The sequence below is a fragment of the Urocitellus parryii genome, chromosome 8 (genome assembly GCF_045843805.1).
Source record: "Urocitellus parryii isolate mUroPar1 chromosome 8, mUroPar1.hap1, whole genome shotgun sequence".
NCBI classification, from domain to species: Eukaryota; Metazoa; Chordata; class Mammalia; order Rodentia; family Sciuridae; genus Urocitellus; species Urocitellus parryii.
The window spans coordinates 86,267,526-86,292,906 of record NC_135538.1 but is presented as its reverse complement, the minus strand read 5'-3'; the positions used below and the strand labels follow the sequence as shown (position 1 = coordinate 86,292,906).

The window sequence follows — 25,381 nt, the reverse complement described above, 5'->3', positions numbered from 1 at the left end:
CTTCTAGTAGGTATGGAATTTCTGGGCTACTTCCTAGGTCTAATTCACTTTGAGTTGAGTTTTGTGCAGCGTGAGAGGTAGAAGTTCAATTTCATTCTGCCACATATGGATTTCCAATTTTCCCAACACCATTTGTTGAAGAGGATCTTTTCTCCAGTGTAGTTTTTGGCACCTTTGTCTTGTATGAGATAACTATGTAGGTTGTCTCTGTCTTCTATTCTCTTCCATTGGTCTTCATGTCTGCTTTTGTGCCAAAACTATGCTGTTTTTGTTGCTATAGCTCTGTAGTATAATTTAAGGTCTAGTATTGTGATGCCTCCAGCTTCACTTTTCTTGCTGAGGATTGCTTTGGCTATTTGTTTTTTTACAAATCAGGAATAAAGCAGTTACCTCTGTAAATACATTAATCATGAAAAATCTAAAATATAAATGTTAGAAGGGTAAAATAAAAATTCAACAATTGATAATGACGTTTATATTGCTAGTAAACCAAAGAAATAAAATCCACTAATTTTTAAAGATAATTTCATATTTATATATCATATCTGTATTGTAAAATGTTTTTAGATTTTTTAGTTGATAATTATTAAAATAAACTATCCTAGGTATTTAAGTGTGTTTTCTTTCTCTCAGTCTGTACCAGTACCACTAAAGGAAGTCAATAGATTAAATCTAAGGCTAAAATGCATTAAACATTTCTTACACTGTTATTGTATCTTCACAAATGGTATAGGTCATAAATTTGACTTGAGAAACTATAAAAATATATGATGTTATACTATGTACATTTTACTTTATCTCATCCTTAAAATATCATTTTTTATTTTCTAGGTAACAGTGCAGATCTTCGATTGGTTAAAACTTATATTGAACTTGGACTACCTAGGGGAAGAATTGATTTTCTGATGTCTGAGAGAAACCAGGTACAAAATGGCAGTGTTTTCAAAGGACGTAAACATTTTTGTACCAGTTTCTACATAAACATTTGCCTGTTACCATGTGCCTATAGTAAAAACAATTTTTCTGATTTCTATGAAATTTAACATAAATAGATATCCAAAAGAGTTATATGGTTTTCATTTGACTTATGAGTTTCCTTCATGTATGTAGCATTTCCAGAATTTCATATTTATATACAAATAATTGTTAATTATGCCAGTATATGAAATAGCCTTATATTTAATACTAGTAATAGGCTAGACAAAGAACACTGAACATTTTTTCCCTAGAAACGCTCATTTTAATATAATGAGTAATACATTCACTATTTTGCTAAAAAGAAAATTAGACTTGAACTGTTTTCAGTACTTAAAATAAAAATGTTTTATTATTTATTATTTTATATTTGGTTAGTTTTTATGTGATGATATGTATTTTAATGTGAAATGTGTCTGTTTTACTTTTATTTAGAATGATACCTTTGCTGATTTTGATAGCATGACTGATCGCCTTTTGGATGAGATAATACAATATATTCAAATATATAGTTTAACTGTCTCAAAAATAAGGTAACTTCTATATTATACCATTTATTTTTATATGTCTATAAATTACAGAACAGTTTTTAATAGTATTATCCTAATCTGAAATGTAGAAAACAACAACTCAGTTAAAGAGAAATTTAAAAAATGATTTTAAGGAAAGTCCGTATTATATGATTTCATTTTCATGCAGTATCCACAAGCAAGTCTGTAGAGTCAGAAAGTAGATTAGTGGTTACACAGATTTTTTTTTTCCTTTTATTTATATATGACAGTAGAATGCATTATAATTGTATACAGCACAATTTTTCATATCTCTGGTTGTATGTAAAGTACGTTGACACCAATTCGTGTCTTCATACATGTACTTTGGATAATGATGTCCCTCACATTCCACCATCATTGCTAACCCTCTGCCCCCTCTCTTCCCTTCCAACTCCTCTGCCCTATCTAGAGTTCGTCTATTCCTCCTATGCTCCCTCTCCCTATCCCACTATGAATCAGCCTCCTTATATCAAAGAAAACATTCGGCGTTTGGTTATTTGGGATTGGCTAACTTCACTTAGCATTATCTTCTCTAACTCCATCCAGTTTTAAAAAACTATCCAATTTATCATATAAAATATCTAGAAGCATCTAAGGGATCCCAGCGCATAGAAATAAATGTTTGAGAAGATGGAAATGCTAATTACCCTGATTTGATCATTACACATCTATACATTTTTTAATTATTGCACTGTATCCCATAAATGTACAAAAATAAATGTTGTTAAATTTTTGTAATTATTTTTTTCCTAAACTGTCTAACTTTAAAGTATAGACCAGTCTATACTTTCTCCTAAGTTGTCCTTTACAAATAAGTTGAATTATTTTGTTTGTAATCATGAGAAGTAAATAATATGTGTTATAGCCTTAAGAGGTGAATTTATTCTCTAATCATTCTTAAATGTATTTCTACAGTTATAAACTATAAGTAAAAGTTTTCTGATAAATAATATTTTTCTATAATCATTTAGGTTATATGACAATAGGAATCTTCTACATTCTTTTTTCCTTTAAATGTCATTATTTAAAGTATTAAAGCCATAATTTTAAAACATATTAGAAATTTTCAAATTCTTACTATCTTATAATATATGTATAGTATATCAGCTTCAGTTTTTGTTCCTAAAACTAATACTGTGGAAGAAATGTCTTTTTTTCTCTTAAAGCTTTATTGGACATTCATTGGGCAATTTAATAATCCGTTCAGTGCTTACAAGGCCAAGGTTTAAATATTACCTCAACAAACTTCATACCTTTCTGTCTCTTTCTGGACCTCACCTTGGTACTCTGTATAATAGCAGCGCTCTTGTTAATACAGGTAAAAAGTTTTATTATACTATACAATAAATATGGCATATGCAAAAAACTTAAAATACAAATTTAATGTTTCCTGGTATTTTCCAGCCAACTTGTCACATACTTGGAATTTCATGAAACAAAAGATACAGCTAATTTCCTGTTTTGTTATATACATGGTGTATTTTAATAAAAGTAATTTCAGAAAATAAATATAACATATTGAGATGGCATTTGTCAACAATCACAAGAGTCTTTTTTGTTTTCATTAAATTCTAAATATCTCAGCAAATATTTGTCTTATAAATAAGCTATTCTGTCACTGGAAAACAGATAACAAATATATTTAATATGACAAAAAAATTATAGAAAATGCTAATATTTTTATTTTGGTTTGGTAACAATTAAGGAATAAGAAAATAAATTGTGTCAGGAGCAGTGGTACACAATTATAATCCCAGCATAGGCAGGAGGATCACAAGTTTGAGTCTGCCCTCCATAATTTAGGGAGACCTATTTCAAAATAAAAAATAAAAAGGTCTGGGATGTAGCTCAGCAGCAGAGCACCCCGGGATCAATCTTGGTACTGGAAAAAAATTATATATATATAATATATATATATATATAAAGTTAATCAAAAGTTCTAAAGAAATTAAATGAAAATTAAGACCTTAATTTTTAACTAGTATAAATATTCTCATTGTGAACTACCTGGTGCTTAATTTGCCTGTTGATTTTTTTTTAATGGTTTATAGTTGTTTAGTGATTGATTTCTTTCAAGAGAAGAAACTAGATTTCATTGCCTATTTGATTAGTTCCCAAAATCTTTATTTCTGTTTTCTTTTCCACCTTTTATTGACAAATCATACCAGCTTCCCTTGTATCCCATTTCAAATTGGCAATTTCAAAGCACAGCCAATTGTATATTTGTAGTTTCAAAAACAGGGTGTGAGAAAAATGAGATCCTTAAATAACACAAAATAGAATCTAGCATGAATTAGATGTGGTATTTTTAATTTTTTTTTCAATAAACTCTTTCCCAGAAATACTATCAGATTTAACCAGTTAAAGAGTTATTTCCCTTTTTCTTCTTCCATTCTCTTGTGAGAAGCAATGAACATGGAAGTGAATATTTTCATAATCTATAATATTAGTTCCAGAATTATTAAGATTTTATTTAATTTCTATAAAGGGAAGATGTATTTAAATATGTGCTATTGATAATAAAGAAGTACAATTAAATATGAAACAAATTACATTCAGCTGTCATTAGAAAACATGAACCAATTGCTCACTTTAAAAGTTGGTTCTGCTGGGTGTGGTGTTGCCTGCCTGTAATCCCAGCAGCTCCAGAGTCTGAGGTAGGAAAATCTTGAGTTCAAAGCCAGCCTCAGCAACATAGAGGCTCTAGAGCCAGTGATAACCCTGTTTCTAAATAAAATACAAAATAGCGCTGGGAGTGTGACTCAGTACTTGAGTGTCCCTGAGTTCAATCTCTAGTACCAAAAAATGTCCTTTTGTAGTTAGTTAGTTTACTGTAACTTAACGATAATAATCAATAGACTACAAACTTGGTGCTTAGCCATTTGTTTCTATTTTGCTGTGTTTGCAGTTTTTCTCCCTCTACTATTTATAACTTAATCTGATATATCTAAAGGTACTGTTTCTCCAAATTTGTTCTTCATATGCTATTTATCTGTTTCATTACTGAATGGGATAGAAACTCTCCTTTAAGCATCATTAACCCATAGTTAACCTATACATGTATATGTTTATATTTGTTATCAGAAAATGGAAATATTTTACAAATATTTTTATTAAGCAACAAAATATTAGTTTGAAGGGTATTATTTTTGAAGTGAGTACGTATTCACATAAGCTTCTACCTTAGTTCAAATTAATAACACTGGCATATGTTACTATATATTTCCCTTTATACTCATATTTCTTATATTCCTCTCTAGGTCTCTGGTTTATGCAGAAATGGAAAAAGTCAGGTTCTCTTTTGCAACTGACTTGTCGAGATCATGCAGACCCTCGCCAAACTTTTTTATATAAGCTTAGTAATAAAGCAGGTAAGTTTGTAATAAGTTTGGAAAACGTGAACATGAAAAGTTTTTCTAAATAAACCTATAGCAAATAAATTATCAACATGTTTTCCTGGTGATTAAAAAAGTTACATTCTACTATAATTTCATAATAATGATATAGCAGACTCAAAACTGAAACTAAGTAGTTGGTAAGAGTAGTTTTTCTGTTTTTCATGTAATTATATTTATCTTTTATGAGCTCTACTGTATAGTTACTTTTAAATTATCCTAAAAATTGTAGCATTGTTAATTCAATGCCAGCTTAGTTAATCTATATATTTTTTAACAAAACCTTTCTTGTCCTAGCCCTCCTGTCCTTCTAGCTGTTCCCCATCCCAATCCTCAACCCCTTTTATGAACTTTCATATATTGTTCTATCTTTCTGCTTCAGGACTATCAAGCATTTCTAACAAATGTCAGAAACTGAACTATTAATAGTTATTCCTTCTTAAGTTACCACTTTGAATTTGCCTTAGATTCCTCTTTCTCATTCATCCCCACACATCTGCAGTGTTGTCAAGTCCTAAAACTTTTAGCTTTCTTAGGAGCTAATGGGTATTTTTCTTCCTTTTCTTTGTTTCTACCTTAGTTCAACCATTATCACTGTTACTTAGATTATTGCTTTAGCCCTAAACTGGTTACCTACCTCTTATATGTTCCCTTTTATCTAATCTCATTTCCTCACGAGATAAAATTAACTCCTAAAAATTAAATCAGAATATTTATTAGTCCTCTTTCAAAATCCTTCCTGGTGCTTTGTAACATTCAGGATGAAGTCAGATTTCAAGAATAAAGGCAGGGCTGGGGATGTGGCTCAAGTGGTAGCGCGCTAGCCTGGCATGTGTGCGGCCCGGGTTTGATCCTCAGCATCACATACAAAAAAACTTATAAATTATAATATTATTAGAAGGGTCAAAGCAAGTCTTTTGAACTTTCTTTTTGTTGTTATTGTTGTTGTTATCTAGTATGTTGTTAGAAATGAGTAATTAATTTCTAGAAATTTGCTATACCTGAAGAGCAGCTATAAAATAGAAATTATAGATTGACATCAAAAACATAAATCAGGAAAACAGAGCAAAGGAAGAGAACACTTAACTAATTTACTAATAGCCTTTTTTCATGTTTTAAAACAAAATAATCATTTCTCTTTCATATTTTATTCTGCTAAAGTTAAAAAGTCTCAGATTCCTTAATCTGCTTATTGCTTCAGGTTCTTCTGAATAGCCCATTTCTATGCTCTTGGAAAAAAGCTTAAAATTCTCTAAATAAAAAAAATTCAGGGGCTGGGGATGTGGTTCAAGCAGTAGCACACTTGCCTGGAATGCGTGCAGCCCAGGTTCTATCCTTAGCACCACATACAAAAACAAAGATGTTGTGTCCGCCAATAACTAAAAAATAAATATTAAAATTCCCTTTCTCTCTCTCTCTCTCTCTCTCTCTCTCTCTCTCTCTCTCTCTCTCATCTTTAAAAAAAAATTCAGGTTTTATCTTTTTCTCTTTTTTATTTAAAGAAAGTCTTTCCTGTGGGTCTTGCTTTTGAAACAATCTTTTCTTCTGCAGAGTATCAGTAGTTAATACCTTTTCTTTATTGAAAGATGTTCATTATTTTTAAATGAAGAAAGCAATTTAAAAGCCTAAAAAATGTATGACTTAAAACCATTGAGAAATACGCTTTTCTATAAAAATCATATATTACATATGATATTGCCATTTTTGTTTTATGAACACAACAAATCTGGTACAGGTTTACAGAAAAGGTACTCTTAAAAGGAAATTATCTTTTTTGATTAAGACAGTATAATTATAAGCATTAGTTACATTTTTATAGCAACATTTGACCCAAAATAAACCCAGTGACATTCTACAAATTGCTGATAAAATATATACATTATTTACACAGTATAAATATGGCATATTAGAATTTCAGCTTTGAATATCAGGGGAAAGAAGAATATAAAGAATCTAGCAAGATGATGAAGGTAAAATATATGGATTAGGTGGCACTAGTGTTGAAGTAGTCAGGATTATCCTATTAGAGCAGAGAGATGTCATGGACAATCTTTAACATTCCATAATTAGGGCTCAAAAATAGCTAAATAAGAATGTATTTATTGTTAAAATTTCAAAAGCAAAAATATCCTTATTTTAAGATCTTCCTAAAGGATTCTATTCAGAAACTCCTTACCAGCTGTTGAATTCTGACAAGTAAAGTACAGCAATTAAGGAATTCTCCTGCCGCGCTACTATGGCACAAGATAATTTTTTTCCAGAATGTTAAAGTTGTTTAATAATAATCATCATTTTTTTTTTAATTTATAAAAAACATTTTGTTTTTCAAAGTGCATGAAAGAATCAGCAACAGCTAACATTGTTTTGGAAAACAAATTTTTAGAAGTGGGGGCTGGGGATGTGGCTCAAGCGGTAGCGCGCTCGCCTGGCATGCGTGCGGCCCGGGTTCGATCCTCAGCACCACATATAAACAAAGATGTTGTGTCTGCCGAGAACTAAAAAATAAATATTAAAAAAAAATTTTAGAAGTGTATTTAAAATAAATGAGTAAAAATAAGAAATATTTAATATTGTTTAGAATATATCCATTTAAAAAATGGTTTACTGAGCCTTATCACTATTACCATTCTGGGCTGGATAGTTCTTTGTTATCAAGGATTATCACGTGCATTGTAAGAATGTTTAGCAGCCTATACTCTCTATATGTCAATAGAATACACCTTTTTCCCTCAGTTGTGACAACCAAAACTGTCATTAGACACTGCTGAATGTTCCTTGGGGTGCAAAAGCACAAGTTTAGAACCACTTCTTTAGCCAGTTCTAGAGAGTAATAAACATAAAATGACTAAATATGAATTGCTTTAAAACTTATTAGAAGAGTGGCCAAAGTTATCAGGAAGGAAAACTAAGAATGAAGATGAGGGGCTTGGGCTGAAGCTCAGTGGCAGAGCACTTACCTAGCATGTGTGAGGTGCTGGGTTCAATCCTTAGCACCACATAAAAATAAACAAAATAAAGGCAACTACAAAATTTTTTTTTTAAAAGAATGAAGTTGAAAGTTGCCATTAAGGTGTTTTTACATGAATTGTGTTTTAATATAGTCCCGGGAAATATTGAAGATTTACTTTAACCTCTTTTGCAATTTTGAAAAATAACATAATACTTGGAAAGTTTTCTAGTTAAATTATCTCATTCTATAGTTAGGGGAATCTTGTCACAATCTTCCAAGTTAAAGGTGACTTTTTAACAAACAACTAGCCACTTCACTTCAGGGGCTGAGTGAAGTATTAATCCACAGGCCAGTTGACCAGGAATCAAGGTAGAGGCAGAGAAGAGAACTTAGAATATATGGTTCCTATGTTTACTAGCTGGGTTTCAACTAAGATGAAATATTTCCATAAAACCTATCAGTATTGCAACTCTGGGGACTGCCATGGTTCACTATGAGTTTCTGCTCTGCTTTACCCAACTGCCAGATAAGAAATTAAAACCAAAAGAATCAAAAAGGGCCATAGTGTATTTAACTAATGTGGTCCTTGTCTTGTCTAATATTAAAAAAAAAATCTTTCTGTGCAAAAGCACAATATTAATACATTTTTGTTGAAAACTGTTATAATTGATACTGAGTTTAAAATTTTTAAGGTACAGTATTGTCTTTGAAGTCACATTTACAACTATGACAACAGTGTATTTATGTCAGTATCTGAATTTTTTATATATTTTATCATTGTGAAATCTGAGAGTGAAAAGGTATCTTAGAAATCCTCTGATCTCATTGTTATTGATTTGTATCCTTCCACTGAGCCACCTAGACCAGTGGACCAAAGACACAGACTTTGCCCTCTAGGCTCTCAGTCTTCGGCATTAATTCCCAGACTGAGTGTTCTTTCTCTGAAGTAGCATATCATATTCCTGCAAAGAGCTATTTTTAAACAAATTATATTTAATATAATTTTATTTGGAAAAATATCATGACTATTATTTCTATGGAGTAAGCTAAAGAAATAAAATTTGATCGGTGGGGTATTTATAAAGAAGTTATAATGATCGGGGCTGGGGATGTGGCTCAAGCGGTAGCGCGCCTGCCTGGCATGCGTGCGGCCCGGGTTCGATCCTCAGCACCACATACCAACAAAGATGATGTGTCCGCCGAGAACTAAAAAAAAATAAATATTAAAAATTCTCTCTCTCTCTCTCTCTCTCTCTCTCTCTCTCTCTCTCTCTCTCCTCTCTCTCTCTCTCTCCTCTCTCTCTCCTCTCTCACTCTCTCTTTAAAAAAAAAAAAAAAGAAGTTATAATGATCATGTAATCTGGCAAATGGATAATTAATTCATATAGTATATATTTGAGGGTGACATGATGTTTTTTATGCCTAAATGTATACTACTGTTCCTACTACATATCATAATAACCCAGTAGAAAAAAATGGCAAAAGAGGCAAGCACTTAAAAAAAAAGTCAATAAACAGAAGATTTATTTTAACTTTAAATAATGAGGAAAATGTACATTTGAATAATAATTATTTTTGCCTATTGGTGAAGATTTGAAAGATGATATCCAGTACTAATGAGTATGTGAAGAAATAGGCACCTTTATATGCTAATGCTGTAAGGGAAAATTATATGGCTTTTGTGGGGAGTACATTTATCAGAATTTTAAGTATGGACTCAGCTATTCCCCTTTAGGAACTTTTCCTACAAAAATCCCATACAAGGGCTGGGGTTGTGGCTCAGTGGTAGAGTGCTTGCCTAACATGTGTGAGGCACTGGGTTTGATTCTCAGCACCACATATCAATAAATAAAATAAAGGTCCATTGACAACTAAAAATACATTTTTAAAAAGTCCCATACAAGTAGATAAAGGCTGTTCATTGGTGTGTGTGTGAGAGAGAGAGAGAGAGATCGAGAGACCTATATGTCCATTAGTAGATCAGTAAGAGATATAGAAATTTAATCATGGAGATACCAAAATAATCATTAAAAGAAAGAGAGGTACCTATGTTTGTATGAACATGAAAAGCTGTTCTTAAAGATTAAGTGAAAAAAATCAAGACACAAAATAGTGGATGTATATATACTATAAATCCACTTACACCTTAAAAATTAAAAATAAACTTGGCTGGGAGTGTGGCTCAGAGTGCTTGTATAGCATACATAAGACCCTGAGTTTGATCCCTAGCCTACAGTCTGTCAAAAAAATCTTGTGTACATGTAGAAAGGAGTTTAGAATGATATACACAACTGGTAGCTGTCTAATAGGGATGGGCAAGAGAAAGTAGTAAAGGGGGACACTTTTTAAAGTAGAGAAAACTACCCAGTGAAATGACTTGAATTCTAAAAATAAGAAGCAGGGGCTGGGGCTATAGCTCATTGGTAGAGCTCCCACCTCACATGTATAAGGCACTGGATTCGATGCTCAACACACATAAAAATAAATAAAGATATTGTGTCCAACTACAACTAAAAAAAAATTTTTTTAAATTAAAATAAGGGGGATAGGAGAGGACCAGTTATGTGTCATCTATTCATGACCCTTTAGAAACTAAAGCTTCAGGACCACGTAAATAACATTGAAAGTCTAACCCATTGATTGGTTAGTCACCATATATTTGAGAGCCTACTAGAGTGTCAGACACCAAGCACAAATATATATTTGTTTTTAATTATTTGGAGAGAAATTGATAACGTTTTACATAACTTCCTTAAATACAGAACACTATAGTTTAACCTAATCTTAATCATCTTTTTTCATATCAGGGCATTCATAGCAAATTATTATATTTTAAAGTACAATGGGGGAAACCATTGTGAGGAAAGCCAATACACCAACCAAGGGTTACAGATTGCTCCCAACAGGGGGGTCTCATCTGGGGTCTAATTTAGCCCTGCCCAGTTATATGAGAATGCTGAGGATTTCAGTTTGTGGATCTACCCACCATTACTGCATACCATAGAAAGTTCTTGAACCTGCTGATTTGTTTATATTCAGTAACATTAGTTTCCATAGTGAGCTGAAATAAAATAATATTCTCAAAGTAGAATATTGTAAGCCTAAACTAATAAATCTTTGGATCCCCAGTCTTTCCCCTGAACTAGAACCATCTCTTGTAAACTCCTAATTACCACTGAAATTTAAATCCAGATTTTGAAGTTAGAGACTACTTAGGTAAATTGAATGGACTTTATCCTGTAAATATTAGGGCAACAATAGTGATCACTTTTGAAGAAAGGTATATTCTTTATAGTTTAAAAGCTTAATCTGATACTTTTAACTGACAAATATGTAGTCACTTTTTAAATTTTGTGGTTTAAATTTTATCATAGATGTGGAATTTTCTAAAATATTATATTGAAATCAGTTAAATTCTACATCCAAAAATTAAAACGTAATCTAAAAGTAGTGTATAAAATAAAATTAAAATTTCAGGAGAAAAATTAGTAGTAGTGAGAATGAGAGTAATTTTGGTAGGAGGAGAAAGCAATCTTGTTACTAGCAGTCAAGCCCACATTAAAAATAAGCAAAGGTTTTAAAAGGAAAAATTTAATTTTATGTAATCTGATCAGACTCAGAAGCAGCAGCTTGATTGTTTGTCTGCTAAACCTACAGAAATGATTACAATTTATACAAACCGAAGCCAGGGCTGGGGTGTATTGGCAGAAGCCTACAATTCCAGAGGCTCAGGAGGCTGATGCAGAAGGATTGAAAGTTCAGAGCAAGCTTTAGCAACATAATGAGGCCCTGAGCAAGTTAGCAAGACCCTGTTTCAAAATAAAAAGAGCGGGGGATGTATCTCAGTGGTTGAGCAACCCTGGGGTCAAACCCAGATACAAAAAAAAAGCCAAGTGAAATATATATGTAGATTTAGTTAGGCTATTCTAGTCAAAGAAATGCCCCCCCCCCTTTCTTAGTCATGCAAGCAAATGCGTAGTTTATTTCTCGCCATAAGTTCAGGAACACTCTTTCAACCTGGCAGTGAAGGTGGAAAGAAAAAGACATCATATAGATGGAGCGAGCAAAATTGATGACTTATTAGATGGAGAGGAATTAGAAATTAAAGATGATCAATATTATGTATTTTACTAGAATGAAGATAGACATAAAAATAAAGAAGTCAAGATAACAAGCAAAAGTTTAGAAGTAGAATTTGGTATTAAGAATAGTGAATGCGGGGCTGGTAAAGTGCTTGCCTCACCTGTGTGAGGCACTGAGTTCAATCCTTACACCACATAAAAATAAATACAATAATAAAGGTATTGTGTCCATCTACAATTAAAAATATTTTTAAATAAAGAGTAGTGACACAAAGTTTCATGACAAATTATTTGACAAGAGATGCAGACCTGAAATTCAGAGTCAGATATAAAAATGATAATTAGATAATTAAAATTAGATAAGTGCGTTCCGTAAAGGAGAAATATCATATATGCCTAAAAGCAAGGTAAGGTTCCCCACACCCAAACTATCCCTAAGAAAAAAAGAGCTATCATATTCAAATTGCTTTAAAAATCCCTGATACAAAATGATCTCTCACTTTATTTTGACTTGTTTGAGACACACATATTGACCTGAAAACCACTGTTTTTTTGAATGTAGATTTAGGCTACTGACAATTAAGATTTGGTCAAATAAGATGAGACTTAAGAATTAAGTTTTAGATTTTTAGCCATGTCTAGGTAATTGATGAGTTTGAAAGAGCAATTTCTACACAATATAAGAATTCTTTGAGTTCAGTAAAGAATAGAGAAAAAGAAGAGAAGGCAGACAGAATTCCTGAAGAATCTTGCTATAGAGCAGTGCTAGGTATTGGATTAGTAATTGCAGAGGAGTACAAGGTCCTAGGACAGATTCATTAATTGATACTTTTTTTAAGATGGGAGATATATATTGATGTGATGATCCATAGAAAAGAGAAAATGATGCAAAAGAAAAAAGGTACAGCTGCTAGAGTCATGTCTTTAGTCAAGAGAGATTGAGGTCAAGTATATGTATTAAAAGGCTAGCTTTAGATGGAAGAATAGACAGTTTGTTGGTAGGAACAAGAGGAAAAGTAGAACATGAAGATACAGGTATGACAGGTTATTACATGCTATAGAGGGAAGTATATGGAATTTCTCTTTTGGTTCTAGTATATTCTCACTGAAATAGAAGGCAAAACCATAAACTAGGAGTAAAGAGGGAATAGAAAATGACAGTGGTTGGGATAGGTAGTCATTTTAAAAAGTGCAAAATGCACACTGGTGAACAAGACTGCTACAATGTATATGGTATACTGCTCCAAGTAGCGTTATCCCTGTGGATTATGATGTGACTGGCATTCCTGATATTGTGGCATGTCCCTTTGTGGAGAATGTCACGGTATGCTTTTTAAACAAATGAAAAAGTCAGTGGCACAAGTGGTATATAACTGCTTTCATGCAACTTGGGATAAAATTTCAGTAATGGTGTTATTCTCACATTCAGAAAGTACAGTGCCTAAAAGAGCTTGGATACAAGTGAAGATGATGAACTGTTGACAGCAGTTTTCACATTTTTTGGCATATTTCCCCCTTAAAAGAATTTTGAAAAATATGTAACCCCTTATACTCATCAGGTGATGCTCAAAATTTTTTCTATTCATTTCAGTAGTTGTAAAGAATATATTTTCTAGTGTGAGTGTATATGTATACTTTAACTATTTTCATAAAAATGTAAAGCCACAGCCAAGCTCATTAGAGTTACAGATTTAACTCTCAGTTTATGCAAAATGTGTAGAGTAAGGGCCAACTGGCAAAGCCATTTTTTATTGTAAGTCAGCCAAATCAAACTTAATTTTGATCAGAAAGAAGTTAAGACTTCATATTTTGCTTGGTTCCCCAGAAACTTTTATTCCCTGGGGTCATATACCTTAATAAAACTGCAGTTGGCTGAAAAAATACTTTTATTTAATAAAGTAGGAGAACAACAAGTCATTTTTAGATAAGAGCTTATATGGAGGTTGAGATCTGGAAATTAGGTTTTTTGAAGCTATGCAAAAAAATTCTACAACATGGAGAGACTTGGATTATCTAAGGTGTAATATCTATCAGTTGGAAGATAGGTGGATGCTACTAAGACAAGTGGCACGGATGCTGATAAAGGCATGGATTTCTAAACATTGACAAAAGTTTGTTTCATAAAATGTGACAATGAAAAGGAAAAATATAATTTTTTTCTTAAATACATGTAATTAATTCCTTTACAGATATTTGATGATTTCACTTACATCTCTTGAATAGATTTTTTTCAAATTGTCATACACACACGAAAAAAGTATTATCATCTCACTAAGAAAAAGGGAGGATGGCCTTATTTGGGGCATAGATAGATAGTTTAATACAGTCTCACTTGCTCACCTGCCTCTTTGTGTGGGTCCACAGTTTATCGAAATTAGGATCCTTGATTTCTAGGGGAAGAGAGCACTTCTACATAGGCCTCCTATATTCAGAATCCACAGTAGTGCCCAATTGGCCTATGTCTAAGAATCTAAATTTCAGTAGACGTAAAGTACCAAAGTTTTACTCTAGAACATTCCAGAATAAAATTTCATACACAGCCCAATTCTAATGAATTGCCATTATTTAATAGTCACATAAAATTTTATTTACCAGTCCAAGCTAAATAGCAAAAGGAAAATATCCCTGGTACTAAAGAGGTCAAGTATTAGTATGGTTTTAGTATCTAATGAATTGACCAGCAAAGTAACCCAAGGTCCTAAGCTCTAAATTCACCTAGTTTACTTTAAAAAAAAAAAAAAAAGAAAGAAAAGAAAAAGAAGAGGGATCTAACAAAAGTCTGTGGATGAATCATGAAACCCATTATTGCTATCAGTGAAAAATCAAAGCATATGTTCTCCTGATATAGTCAAATAACAAAATATGAATAATAATAGACATGAATAAAAATGGGACGAAATAGTCAGCTTTAAATGATCTTAAATAGGGTGTTTGTTTTTATGGAAGAATGTAATTTTGTTTCTTTGGAAATATCTCTAAATATTAAAGAATATCCTCTAGAAGGTAAGAATGTCATAATATACTTCCTATAGAACTTTAGTCTTCATGTATTAATTTCTCCTCTACCACCTCATTACAGTCCTTGCTCTCAGTGCAAACACACACTTCTACTATCACACAAAGACTATATATATATAATGAAGTTTGCTTTCTGTAGAGAAAAATATGGAAATTTGAAGAAAAGATCCGTAAGGTATAAAAAAAGTTATATACAGTATACTGAGAAAAGAAATTTATTTTTGGTTACTTAATATGGTACTAAAAAGTTCTTTGAAATCTAATTTAATTATTGCATTGTAATTGTTTTCTATTCCTAGGGCTTCATTATTTCAAAAATGTTGTGTTGGTGGGATCTTTACAAGATCGCTATGTTCCTTATCATTCTGCCCGCATTGAAATGTGTAAAACGGCTTTAAAGGACAAACAATCAGGTAATTAAGTTAATTTGAAGTATTTCACAAGTTTTATCTATGAATGAACTTTTTCCCCACATTTTTCAGATAATCACTTTCTCTTACCCTTCTCTTTCCTTTGCTTCATTTTCCGTCTACTGCTATTAATAGGTAGTCTTCCTCCATTTTTCTTAATTTCTTTTCTTCACGTGTGTAAATTCTTCTCCATTTTGCTATCTCAAAAATAATCCATACTTTGTTTTCCTCTTCATTATTAAGATTGATGATTGTGTAATGGTTAAGCTACATGTTTTTCTGTATCTTATTTTTACTGATAGTGGTGTGTGTGTGTATGTGTGTGTGTGTGTGTGTGTGTGTGTGTGTGTGTGTGTGTTGTGTTCTTTTGCTGTTTGCAAATAACAAAGAAATTTAAATCATAACTATTGGGAACTAAAAGAAGACGGGATTCTGTTTGTTGTATAATTGTGAGGCTTAGAGATGCCAAGTGACTTATCTAAAGTCACTGTTTAGAGCAACAGCCTATCTCCTACCTACCAGGTCTCGGCTACCTCCCAGTATTCTCAGCTTCTTTTTTGAATGAGGCTGACTGCAAAGTCTTGATCTTTTGCTATTTCCACATTGTGACAGGTAACAACTACTCCTGCAGGCAGGGACTCTTAATGTACATTTGTGATGAGGCAGTGCCCAGCAAGATGCCTAGCACATAGTAGATACTCCATTTATTTAACAAATATTGTACACTTGCAACATAGAATAACCTTTTATTTTTTAACTTTACTAGCAAAGGCTAGAATCCACTTAAAGAAAAATTCAGAAGAGATTTAACCTTTAGATGGGTAGATAAAACTAGATAAATGTCCTTTGTTTTAACAGTGAGATTCTGTTGCATTGGGGAAGAATCTATTGAAGACATGTTTGGAATTCTTCCTATGTAAATACTTTTAAAATGGCATGGTACCACAATTCCAACTTGACTCTGTGAAAGCTAAAAAAAAAGTGGAAGTAGAAAGTTTTTTTTTTAATGAATTTGTGTGATACTAATCTTTCTTTTAAACACCTCTCCCCTCTTTCTCTGACTATACTTCTATATAATCTTCCTTGTCATTCCTCAGGACTTTATCATACCTTTCTTCTGAAATGTAGTATCTACTTCTAAAATTTAGAGGTTCTAAGGAAATGTTAGCATTCACCTATTAGTGATGTGTAGTGCATAAGAATAATAAATAATGATTTGCCCCTTATGAGGCAATTGGTACATTTATGTATTTGTATATCTAATCTTTATCTTTCTTGCTTAGCATGACCTTAATGAATCCATTTTAAGAATTAGCCAAAAAGAGAGAAGCACAGCTTTGATTCCCCCCCACCCCTTTTTGGTACCAAGGATTGAACCCAGGGGTATGTAACACTAAGCCACTTCCCCAGCCCACTTTGAGTTCCCATAATTAGTGACTCACTAAGTTGCTGCCATTGGACTCTACTTGCAATTCTGCTGACTCAGCCTCCCGTGCTACTGGGATTGCATTTGTGTACTATCACACCCAGCTGGAGCAAAGCTCGTATTGTCCTAACTGTAGAAAATTGCTGTTCTTTCTCAAAATAATTTAGAATTGCTAAATGCCATAGAGACATTTTTAAAATACTTGCTATAGAATAAAGTTTTTTATTTTGCTGTACAAAAACATTTTATCATGGCCAGCTTATTTTCATAATGGTTTAATGAGTTATAGGTGTCTTAATGTTGAAGAAACTATTTGCTTTGTTATATTCATTCCTTTGAGTTAAAAATATCAAATTGGCAAACATAATGTATAATAAACTTGTTATTTTTATGTGGCTGGATAAATAATGGGATTACTTGTATTTTCTGTAAAATAATCCTCAAAAGGATGGTTAAAGAAAATAAAACCTTTAAAAAAATATTTATCTGCTTTCCATGAAAATAATATATCTAAATCTTATAAATTCTGTAAAAGTTGTCATAGAATTGTTTTTACTTGCTCTTGTGACATTTTCCTTTATTCTATTTGTTCCATAGGACAGATCTATTCAGAAATGATCCACAACTTGCTTCATCCAGTTCTACAAAGCAAAGATTGTAATTTGGTTCGATATAATGTCATCAATGCATTGCCCAATACAGCTGATTCACTTATTGGGAGAGCTGCACATATAGCTGTTCTTGATTCAGAAATATTTTTAGAGAAATTCTTTCTTGTTGCTGCCCTAAAATATTTTCAGTAGGATAAAAACATTGTTAGAGACTTTACAGTTACCTCATTCAACAATGATTCAAATAATGTATTATAGTTAAATGTAGATGCTGATAAGTTCTAAGAAATATTTATACCTTTTTATATGGAAGATAATTTATATCATCCATGTGTAGAGCTTTTTAAACATCAACTTTTCTTTCTAGGTAATGTGGCTGTGCAATATTTTTTTAATTTTATCTTTTTACTTTTCTATTACTTTTTCATATATTTTGCTACCTGAGTAATTCACTGAAATTTTAAACCCATATGTATGTCTGATTGTTTATTATTGGCTTTTCACAGTCCTTACATCAGACTACATCATATTAGAGTCCATTCTTGCTAGAATAGCATGGGATTTTAAATTTTCTAGTTTGGGGTATTACTTAGTTAACTATAAATTTTACTTTTAACATTTTACTGTGTTTAAACTGGAAATAAAATTATGGCTGCTAAAATATATTTTTCAAAATCAACTTCTTTAGTCCTGAAATGTACTATATCTTTATCATATGGTCAAACCAGGTAGTTCATACATGACAATACTATAAAAGTTTTCTATAATGTCATTACTGTTGCTATTAAACATATGTCATGCCTATTAAAATATATTTTCTACTGGTAATTTTAACATTATTTCTCATGTTGATTTTTATTACTGGAAATTTTCATGTTCATGTTAGCAGCATATAAAGATTTTGAATGTTTGAATGCCCTCTGCCTTGATTTGGTTGGAATTTTACTAAATTTGGTAATGTTGCTTGACTTTTCTGATTACACTTCTTTATCTTTTTTCATGGACTTCCTCATATGTATATAATAATTAAATGTTGAAATTTATGAAATACTTTTATGAATTTAAATAATTTTTAAATATTGTTAAAATTTATTGATCTAAAAAGTAATGTAAATAAAATAATTCATGTTAAAATGGGAAAAATAATTAACTTTACATGTTTGGTGATACAGATGCAAATGTTTTTTGATATATGGAGATGTTGAGTCTTTTGACTTTACTAAAGGTGCTGAATAGCATTAAATTCACTATTTTCCTTTCCTGTTTTACTTGTGAAAATAATAATGCACTAAGGGTGGATGGATGGTCTATTTGCATTCACCATTTATAATGGACAGAAGGTTTTTATAAGTATGTATTGTGTAATCGATGCATGTTTATTTTTAGCATCGTGTTATTGCCTCTGGTGTTATTAAATAAATGACTATCTGGAGGAAGAACTCAAACACTTGTAATTATTTGCTTATTCTTAGAATATTAGAGCTATAATAGTGAGGTACATTACATTTCAGTGAACAATAGCATATGTCATATAGCTGAAGTGGTAAAAGGCTATATCACCTGTAATAAATACTCTTATTCATACAACGAAATCACCTAATAACACAGAATGTACCCACATCATGAAGCAATACATGGCTGTGCACATCTTTATAATTAGATACACTAAATTTATTCTGTTAGCCAACTTTTCATTTGTATCAAGTAGGAGAATTTTGATTGATTTTAATAATTATTTATTTTTTTAAAAGTACTCAAAATTTTCATAAGTTAACTAGGCAGTAATATACCAAGGGCATTATAACTGGAAAACATAAATATATTTATTTTCTACCCCTTTTTTACCACATATTTATCATCTTCATATATGTTGACCCTCAGATGGAAATATCTTGCATATTTTAAGTTTAAATAACTTATATGCATATCAAAGGACTTATTCATAATCATACAAATAGTACTTAGGGGTAAATTACTCTTAGGATCATTATTGGTTGATTGGTTACAGTTATTTAATACAGTTTTTAAAATATCAGTGATCATTGTTTAAAAACATAACGTTTAGTTTCTCATTTATCAGGAAAAGTCATACTGTCCTCCAAATGCAGATTGTAAGACATGAGGTGGGGTTCTGAAAGAAGGAAAAATGATTATCTGACATGGGTGATTGTCTCTTAGAGAATAGATTTCATCAAAGTATACCAATAAGGCTTCTAAGTTGCAAACAACAACAAAAAATATACGATTAACTTCAGCAGGAAAAAAAAGAATTTATTGGAAGAATAGCAAAGTAACTCACAGAATTGATGGAAAGTCAAGAACCAGGTTTGGAAAACAGAAGCCAAAGGAAGCTAGATGAACAAAATCATAGGCAAGTTCTAACTTTAAGAGAAGCTGGGATATTAGGTGTACTTTTGGCAGCAATACCCCTGAAAACTGGATTTCAGATACCTAATTTGAATCACTCATTTAAGGCCTAGTGGGACTGTCCAGCTAATCAAGTTGAAGTTTTGTGCCAGTGGCTATTAGGCATCAAAGATAACAAGTGTATCTGATCTTCTGTTTCCAAAGTAGAAAATGAGACCAACAGGATTCACCAAACACACACAAAAAAATGGGTTTGGTAAGAGCATCAATTATAAAAGCATACCATAAGTCAAGGATAAGCCATCGTTTATCAACATCTATGCATTATTCTCTCCACCTTTATACATTTAAAATGCTTCTCCTAAAATTCTACTACTATTCCTCATGTCTAGGATCCCAGTGTTATCCCTTCTGATTCTCTGATTCTGTAATGATCTTAATAGTTTACAACTCACAGAATTGTGACTTAATCATCACCTTTATAAACAATAATAGTATAAAATGGGGAAAACAAGGCAATTAGTTGCATAAACATGTATAAGCCTCCAAGAAAGAAAATAAAGCTAGATCTGGGCTTTGTAACAAAAGCTTTTCTGGTGAGACTGACCCAAGACATTTGTAAAGATAGAAATTGTGAGGCCCCATTACATACCAACTGAATTAGAATTTTCAGGGTAGTATATGAGTAGTAGCATGTTTCATGTCTCAAACTTCTCTGATAAAAAACACATATGGTAAACAGTTTTCTCTGGTTATGAGTCTAGGTGGTTATGATTTCTCACTACTGCCACCTATCCTATTGAGTTCAAACAGCACCTCAGTTGATCAGATTTCTTTATGTAGTGAATAACCCAAGGATCTATGATATGGGTGGTCTTGCCTACATGTGGTTATAATAGTCTGTTTAAATTTTGCAATTCAGGGGCTTGGGCTGTAACTCAGCGGTAAAGCACATGCCTTGCATGTGTGAAACACTGGGGTTGATCCTCAGCACCATATAAAAATAAAGACATTGTGTGTCTATCTACAACTAAAAGAATATTTTTTTTAATTGCAATTCAACAAGATGCTTCAACATATGATATTGTGAGAAGATATTCTAGAAGATCTCCTGAGTTCTAGTTATACTCCTCCCTATTCCCTTTTCCCCATGGTCATCAGAGCCAGTCACTACAGTTAGCACCAAAATCACATTTTCTGTCCTCCTTTCCTAGAGGAATAAGCTAAAAGCAAGCCAGTTGCTCAAACTCAGGAAGAGTGCAATTAAGCCAACTTCAAATTTACAGAAAATGTTATCATATCCCCTGTGGGAGCATTCCGTTAGATATAAAAACTGCTATACCAACAGAACCTGAAAGCATGGAAATGGATGACAAGAGCAGTAAAAGTTCTCAGATTTTATCAAGCTTACAAGCTAACAGGTTACCCTGCTACAGTTTCTTGGATGCTAACAGGAGGCTATTGGGTAAAAGACAAACAACTTTATTAGAGCAAGGTAATGGCCAGATGTCGGCATTTTTGCATCAGTTCCTAGAGTCACAGTTCCCACAGTGTGGTTTAGAGAGCCAGGTTCAGCTGTACACATAGTGGATTGCATTACAGGAGAAGAATATAGGAACAAAGACCAAGCCGATTTTGAGAAAGCCAAAAGCAAGCCAGATTATCCTCAGGGAGAGAGGCAATTAAGTGATAATAATGCTACGACTGCCTTGGTCAACTTAGGTGACTAGTACTCAGTATTAGGAGACAAATAAGCTTTGCAATTTGGCTCATTTGGCAATAATATGCTGGGACACTCAGGGTACATGGCAAATTATCTCCTCTCCCCACAATGGAAAGCAAAATAAATGGTCAGTAATTAAGACATAAGAGTGAGGTGTTGATCCCTCTTTGCTTTTTGGACTCATTCTGTCAACAGAAGAGATGTCACCAAGAACTAAACTTATTTGTAGCATATGATAAATCCTTTAGGACAGCACCCCAAAATTAGTATTCTCATATAATTCCAAAACTAAACAATAGGGCTGTACATCATTCTATAAGACTAGCATCTAGAGGATGAAATATAGTTTTTTTGGTAAAAGACAATGTTGTATAGGATGCTGTATTCAGTATAGAGTACAAGGTATTCAGTAATTCCACAGATGGAATGGCATATATAAAAGGTGGATAGGTCAGGGAAAGAATCCCAAACTCAGCACAATTTTCTATTCCGATAAGAATAAATGGCTACTTTATTCATGTTAGTAGGATTCCATTGTAATCAGACCTGTTGCCCAAGCTATCTACTTTATATGTGATCAGGGGTCAAGTTGTCCACTTTAGTTGGTAAGTAGTGGTGCTAACTAATCAGTTATCTCATGGGAAAGACTGATAAAAGTACATGATTCTGCATTAGCCACCATGGCCAGGTTTGTTAGTGGGTCACTGAGCAAACACAGCTGTGAGGGAGGAAAGAAGTTAATAAATGTCCACAGAGTGGGTCATTGTGGTAGGTAGCTCTTTTGTAATCACCTTTTTAAATGAGAAAATACAGCAAAAGTGGTGGAATGTCTCTACAAGAAAACTGTCACTTCCATTTTGAGGAATTTTTATTGCTCTTCAGTCCATTCATTCTTTGGAAAGTCAGCTGCCATATTGTAAGATCACATTTGGAGAAGAAGCCCATGTAGCAAGGAACTAAGAGAAGATTCCAGTCCTAATACCCACAAGGAACTATATCATTCTGATAAACACATGAGTGAACTTGGCAGTTGATCCTCCAGTAGTGTGCTTTCATATAAGAGTAGAACTCCAGGTAACAGCTTGCCTGCAACCTCATGTAAGATGTAGAGCCAGAAACTCTGAATTTTTGTGTAATTTGTTAGAAATCAATAAATAAAATAATCGTTTGTTCTAATTAAATGCTCTTCTGCAATGGGAGCCTTTTTTTTTAACATTCAGTGGGATCCAAATGTTCTCATGCTTTCAAGAAACTTTGAGGAGTCCTATTCCAAAGAACTATCTGAAAAACACTTATATACCCAGTTCCTTACCTTTTGACTAAACCAGCCACTGCCCATGAAAGTTTGTAGATCTTTATCCCAAGCCATATCTCCTTTCAGATCAAAGTTTATAAGAGGGGCCAGGGTTGTGGCTCAGAGGTCAAGCACTTGCCTAGTATGTGTGAGGCACTGGGTTCAATTCCTGACACTACATGAAAGTAAAAACAAACAAAGGTATTGTGTCCATCTACAAAAACTGAAAAAAAAAACTTTAAATGTTTATTTTAAAAAAATGTATAAGAGCCAGACAGGTGGCTATGCCTGTAATCCCTATAACTTGGGAGGCTGAAACAGGTGGATGTCAAGTTTGAGACTAGCCTCAGCAACTTAGTAAGTCTCAGTCTCAAAATAAAAAATAGACAGGGCTGAGGATGTGGCTCAGTGGTTGCTGAACCCAGGATTCAATCCCCAATACCAAAAAAAGAAGTGTACAAGATAAACTAAATTTTGTTCTTTAGGAGGACATTTTTCCCCCTCTGCTATCCATTGAGGACCTCTGGTAATGGGCTCTCAATGCTAAAAACATCTCATTGATAGATTCATTTATTGAGCAAAGCCATTTGTAATGAAACTTTGAAATATTTTTTCTCAGTCAACTGGTTATATGAACTCAGCATTAAGCACTAAATATAAACTGAGCATCAAAAATGTTACTTCAGCTGGGCACAGTGGCACATGCCTTAATCCCAGCAGCTCCGGAGACTGAGGCTGGAGGATCATGAGTTCAAAGCCAGCCTCAGCAACAGAAAGGACTTAAACAACTCAGTGAAACCCTGTCTCTAAATAAAGTACAAAATAGGGCTGGGAATGTGGGTGAGCGGTTGAATGTCCCTGAGTTCAAGTCCCAGTAACCACCCATCCACCCAAAAAAATGTTATTTCAGAAGTGTGAGCAACCTACTAATGCAAATTGCTTAAGTTCTGGCTCTGATCCTCTTCTGTATATACCACTTTCTCTTAGTGAAAAAGCTCATTATCTAGGAGAACCTGATAACTCAGTTCATAAGAATCATCAGATTATATAGCCACCTGATGTCACATAGACACTATCAAGACCAGGAATTCTTTTTAGAAAAAAAAAAAATACAAAATTCCAGAATTCTAGGGGCTTCTATTGTGTGTGATTCTGCAAAGACTTCCCACAGTCTTACAAGTAAAATAAAGCATCTTATCTGCCACAAAATGTTCTGAGCACCAATGCAGTTGCTGTCAATTGGCAGACCTTGCACTGTAGGCTAGACCATATGCAGTTTCTTGCTCTGCACCTTACTAAAAAATGTCACCTTTCAGGTCATCTGGAAAACAGATGAGAACAAATCAGCTAGAAGTTCATTAAATCGGAGAGATTTAAAATAAGAGAGAGAATGAGTTAAAAGAAGCAAAGAGTACTATAAAGGGTCTTCAATCTCTGTATACTATAAAAGGATCTTCTGAGAGAACTTTTGCCTCAGACTGAGAGAAATTAATGGAATTAGTCCCTCACCTAATTTCAGCCATGAATTTTTTTCCTTTTTTCAGGGGAGATAGAGAGTACTGGGGATATAGCCCAGGGAAGCCACATCCTAACACCTTTTATTTTTTTATTATGAGACAGGGTCTGGTTAAGTTGTTTAGGGCCTTGCTAAGTTGCTGAGGCTGGTCTGGAACTTGCAATCTTCCTGCCTCAACCTCCTGAGTCGCTGAGATTACAGGTTTGTGCCACCGGGCCTGGCTGTATTTAAAAAAATGATAAAAAGGCTTTTAAATTTTTTACATATATAAAAATTTTAATCTCAGAATTTTTTAATAACAAAAAATTGAAATCCCAGCCATGGAATAGAGTTTAAGTGGTAAACTCACATAAATGAAAATTTAAAATCCTTGAAAATTTGTTTTCAAAAACATTTAATGATGTGGGAAAATTCAGTTATGTTTTTATTTTATTATTATTTTAATTGTACAAATTTATGAAGTACACAGTGATAGCTCAATTCATGTATACAGTGTACATAATGTCCAAATCAGGGTAGTTAACAATTTCATCTCAAACTTTAAAAGTAAATTTTAGTAACATGTAATAATAACATCTATGCTGTATGGTGTGATATTTCAAAACAAGTATACAATATATACTAATCAAATCAGGGTAATCAACGTTTCCATCTTCTTACTTGGTGTTTGGAATCTTCAAATTCCTGTCTTCTAGTTGTTCACAAAAACACAATACAATTTTGTGAACTGTAGTCACCTTATTGTATTATACAACACTAAGACCTGTTTTGCTTCAAAGAAAAAAAAAAAAAAGTCTACCGGAATGTGTAATAGTGTTTACCCGAGGCTGGAAAGGTTGTGGGAAAGGGAGTTAGAAGGTTGGATAACAGGCACCAATTACAGTTTGATTTGGGGTTTCAATCAAGACGGCGTTCAGGGTAGTTTGGGGTCATTCTTGGTGAGAAAGGCCGCTCGGGAACCTTTAGCTGTCAGCAAGGTTCCCGGTGCAGGCTGCGCCCGGTGTAAGTCCCGCCCCTTCGGTGGGGCGTATTCCTCCCTCTGTTGCGCCTGCGCAGACGCTTC

At 33.0% G+C, this 25,381-nt stretch overlaps 1 protein-coding gene across 6 annotated transcripts in view; it reads left to right on the top strand.

Annotated features, from left to right (window-relative positions):
- Positions 1 to 18,819, top strand: part of Fam135a (family with sequence similarity 135 member A) — a 108,450-nt gene extending 89,631 nt beyond the window's left edge. For all 6 annotated transcript variants that reach the window (XM_026391327.2, XM_077801726.1, XM_026391326.2 and 3 more), the window contains 6 exons: positions 832 to 923; positions 1,411 to 1,508; positions 2,693 to 2,844; positions 4,787 to 4,897; positions 15,271 to 15,384; positions 17,405 to 18,819. In XM_026391327.2, the coding sequence (XP_026247112.2) occupies positions 832 to 923; positions 1,411 to 1,508; positions 2,693 to 2,844; positions 4,787 to 4,897; positions 15,271 to 15,384; positions 17,405 to 17,610 (773 nt within the window). In that variant the 3' untranslated portion in view covers positions 17,611 to 18,819. The remainder of the gene's footprint in view (positions 1 to 831; positions 924 to 1,410; positions 1,509 to 2,692; positions 2,845 to 4,786; positions 4,898 to 15,270; positions 15,385 to 17,404) is intronic.
- The last annotated feature ends 6,562 nt before the right edge of the window (positions 18,820 to 25,381 follow it).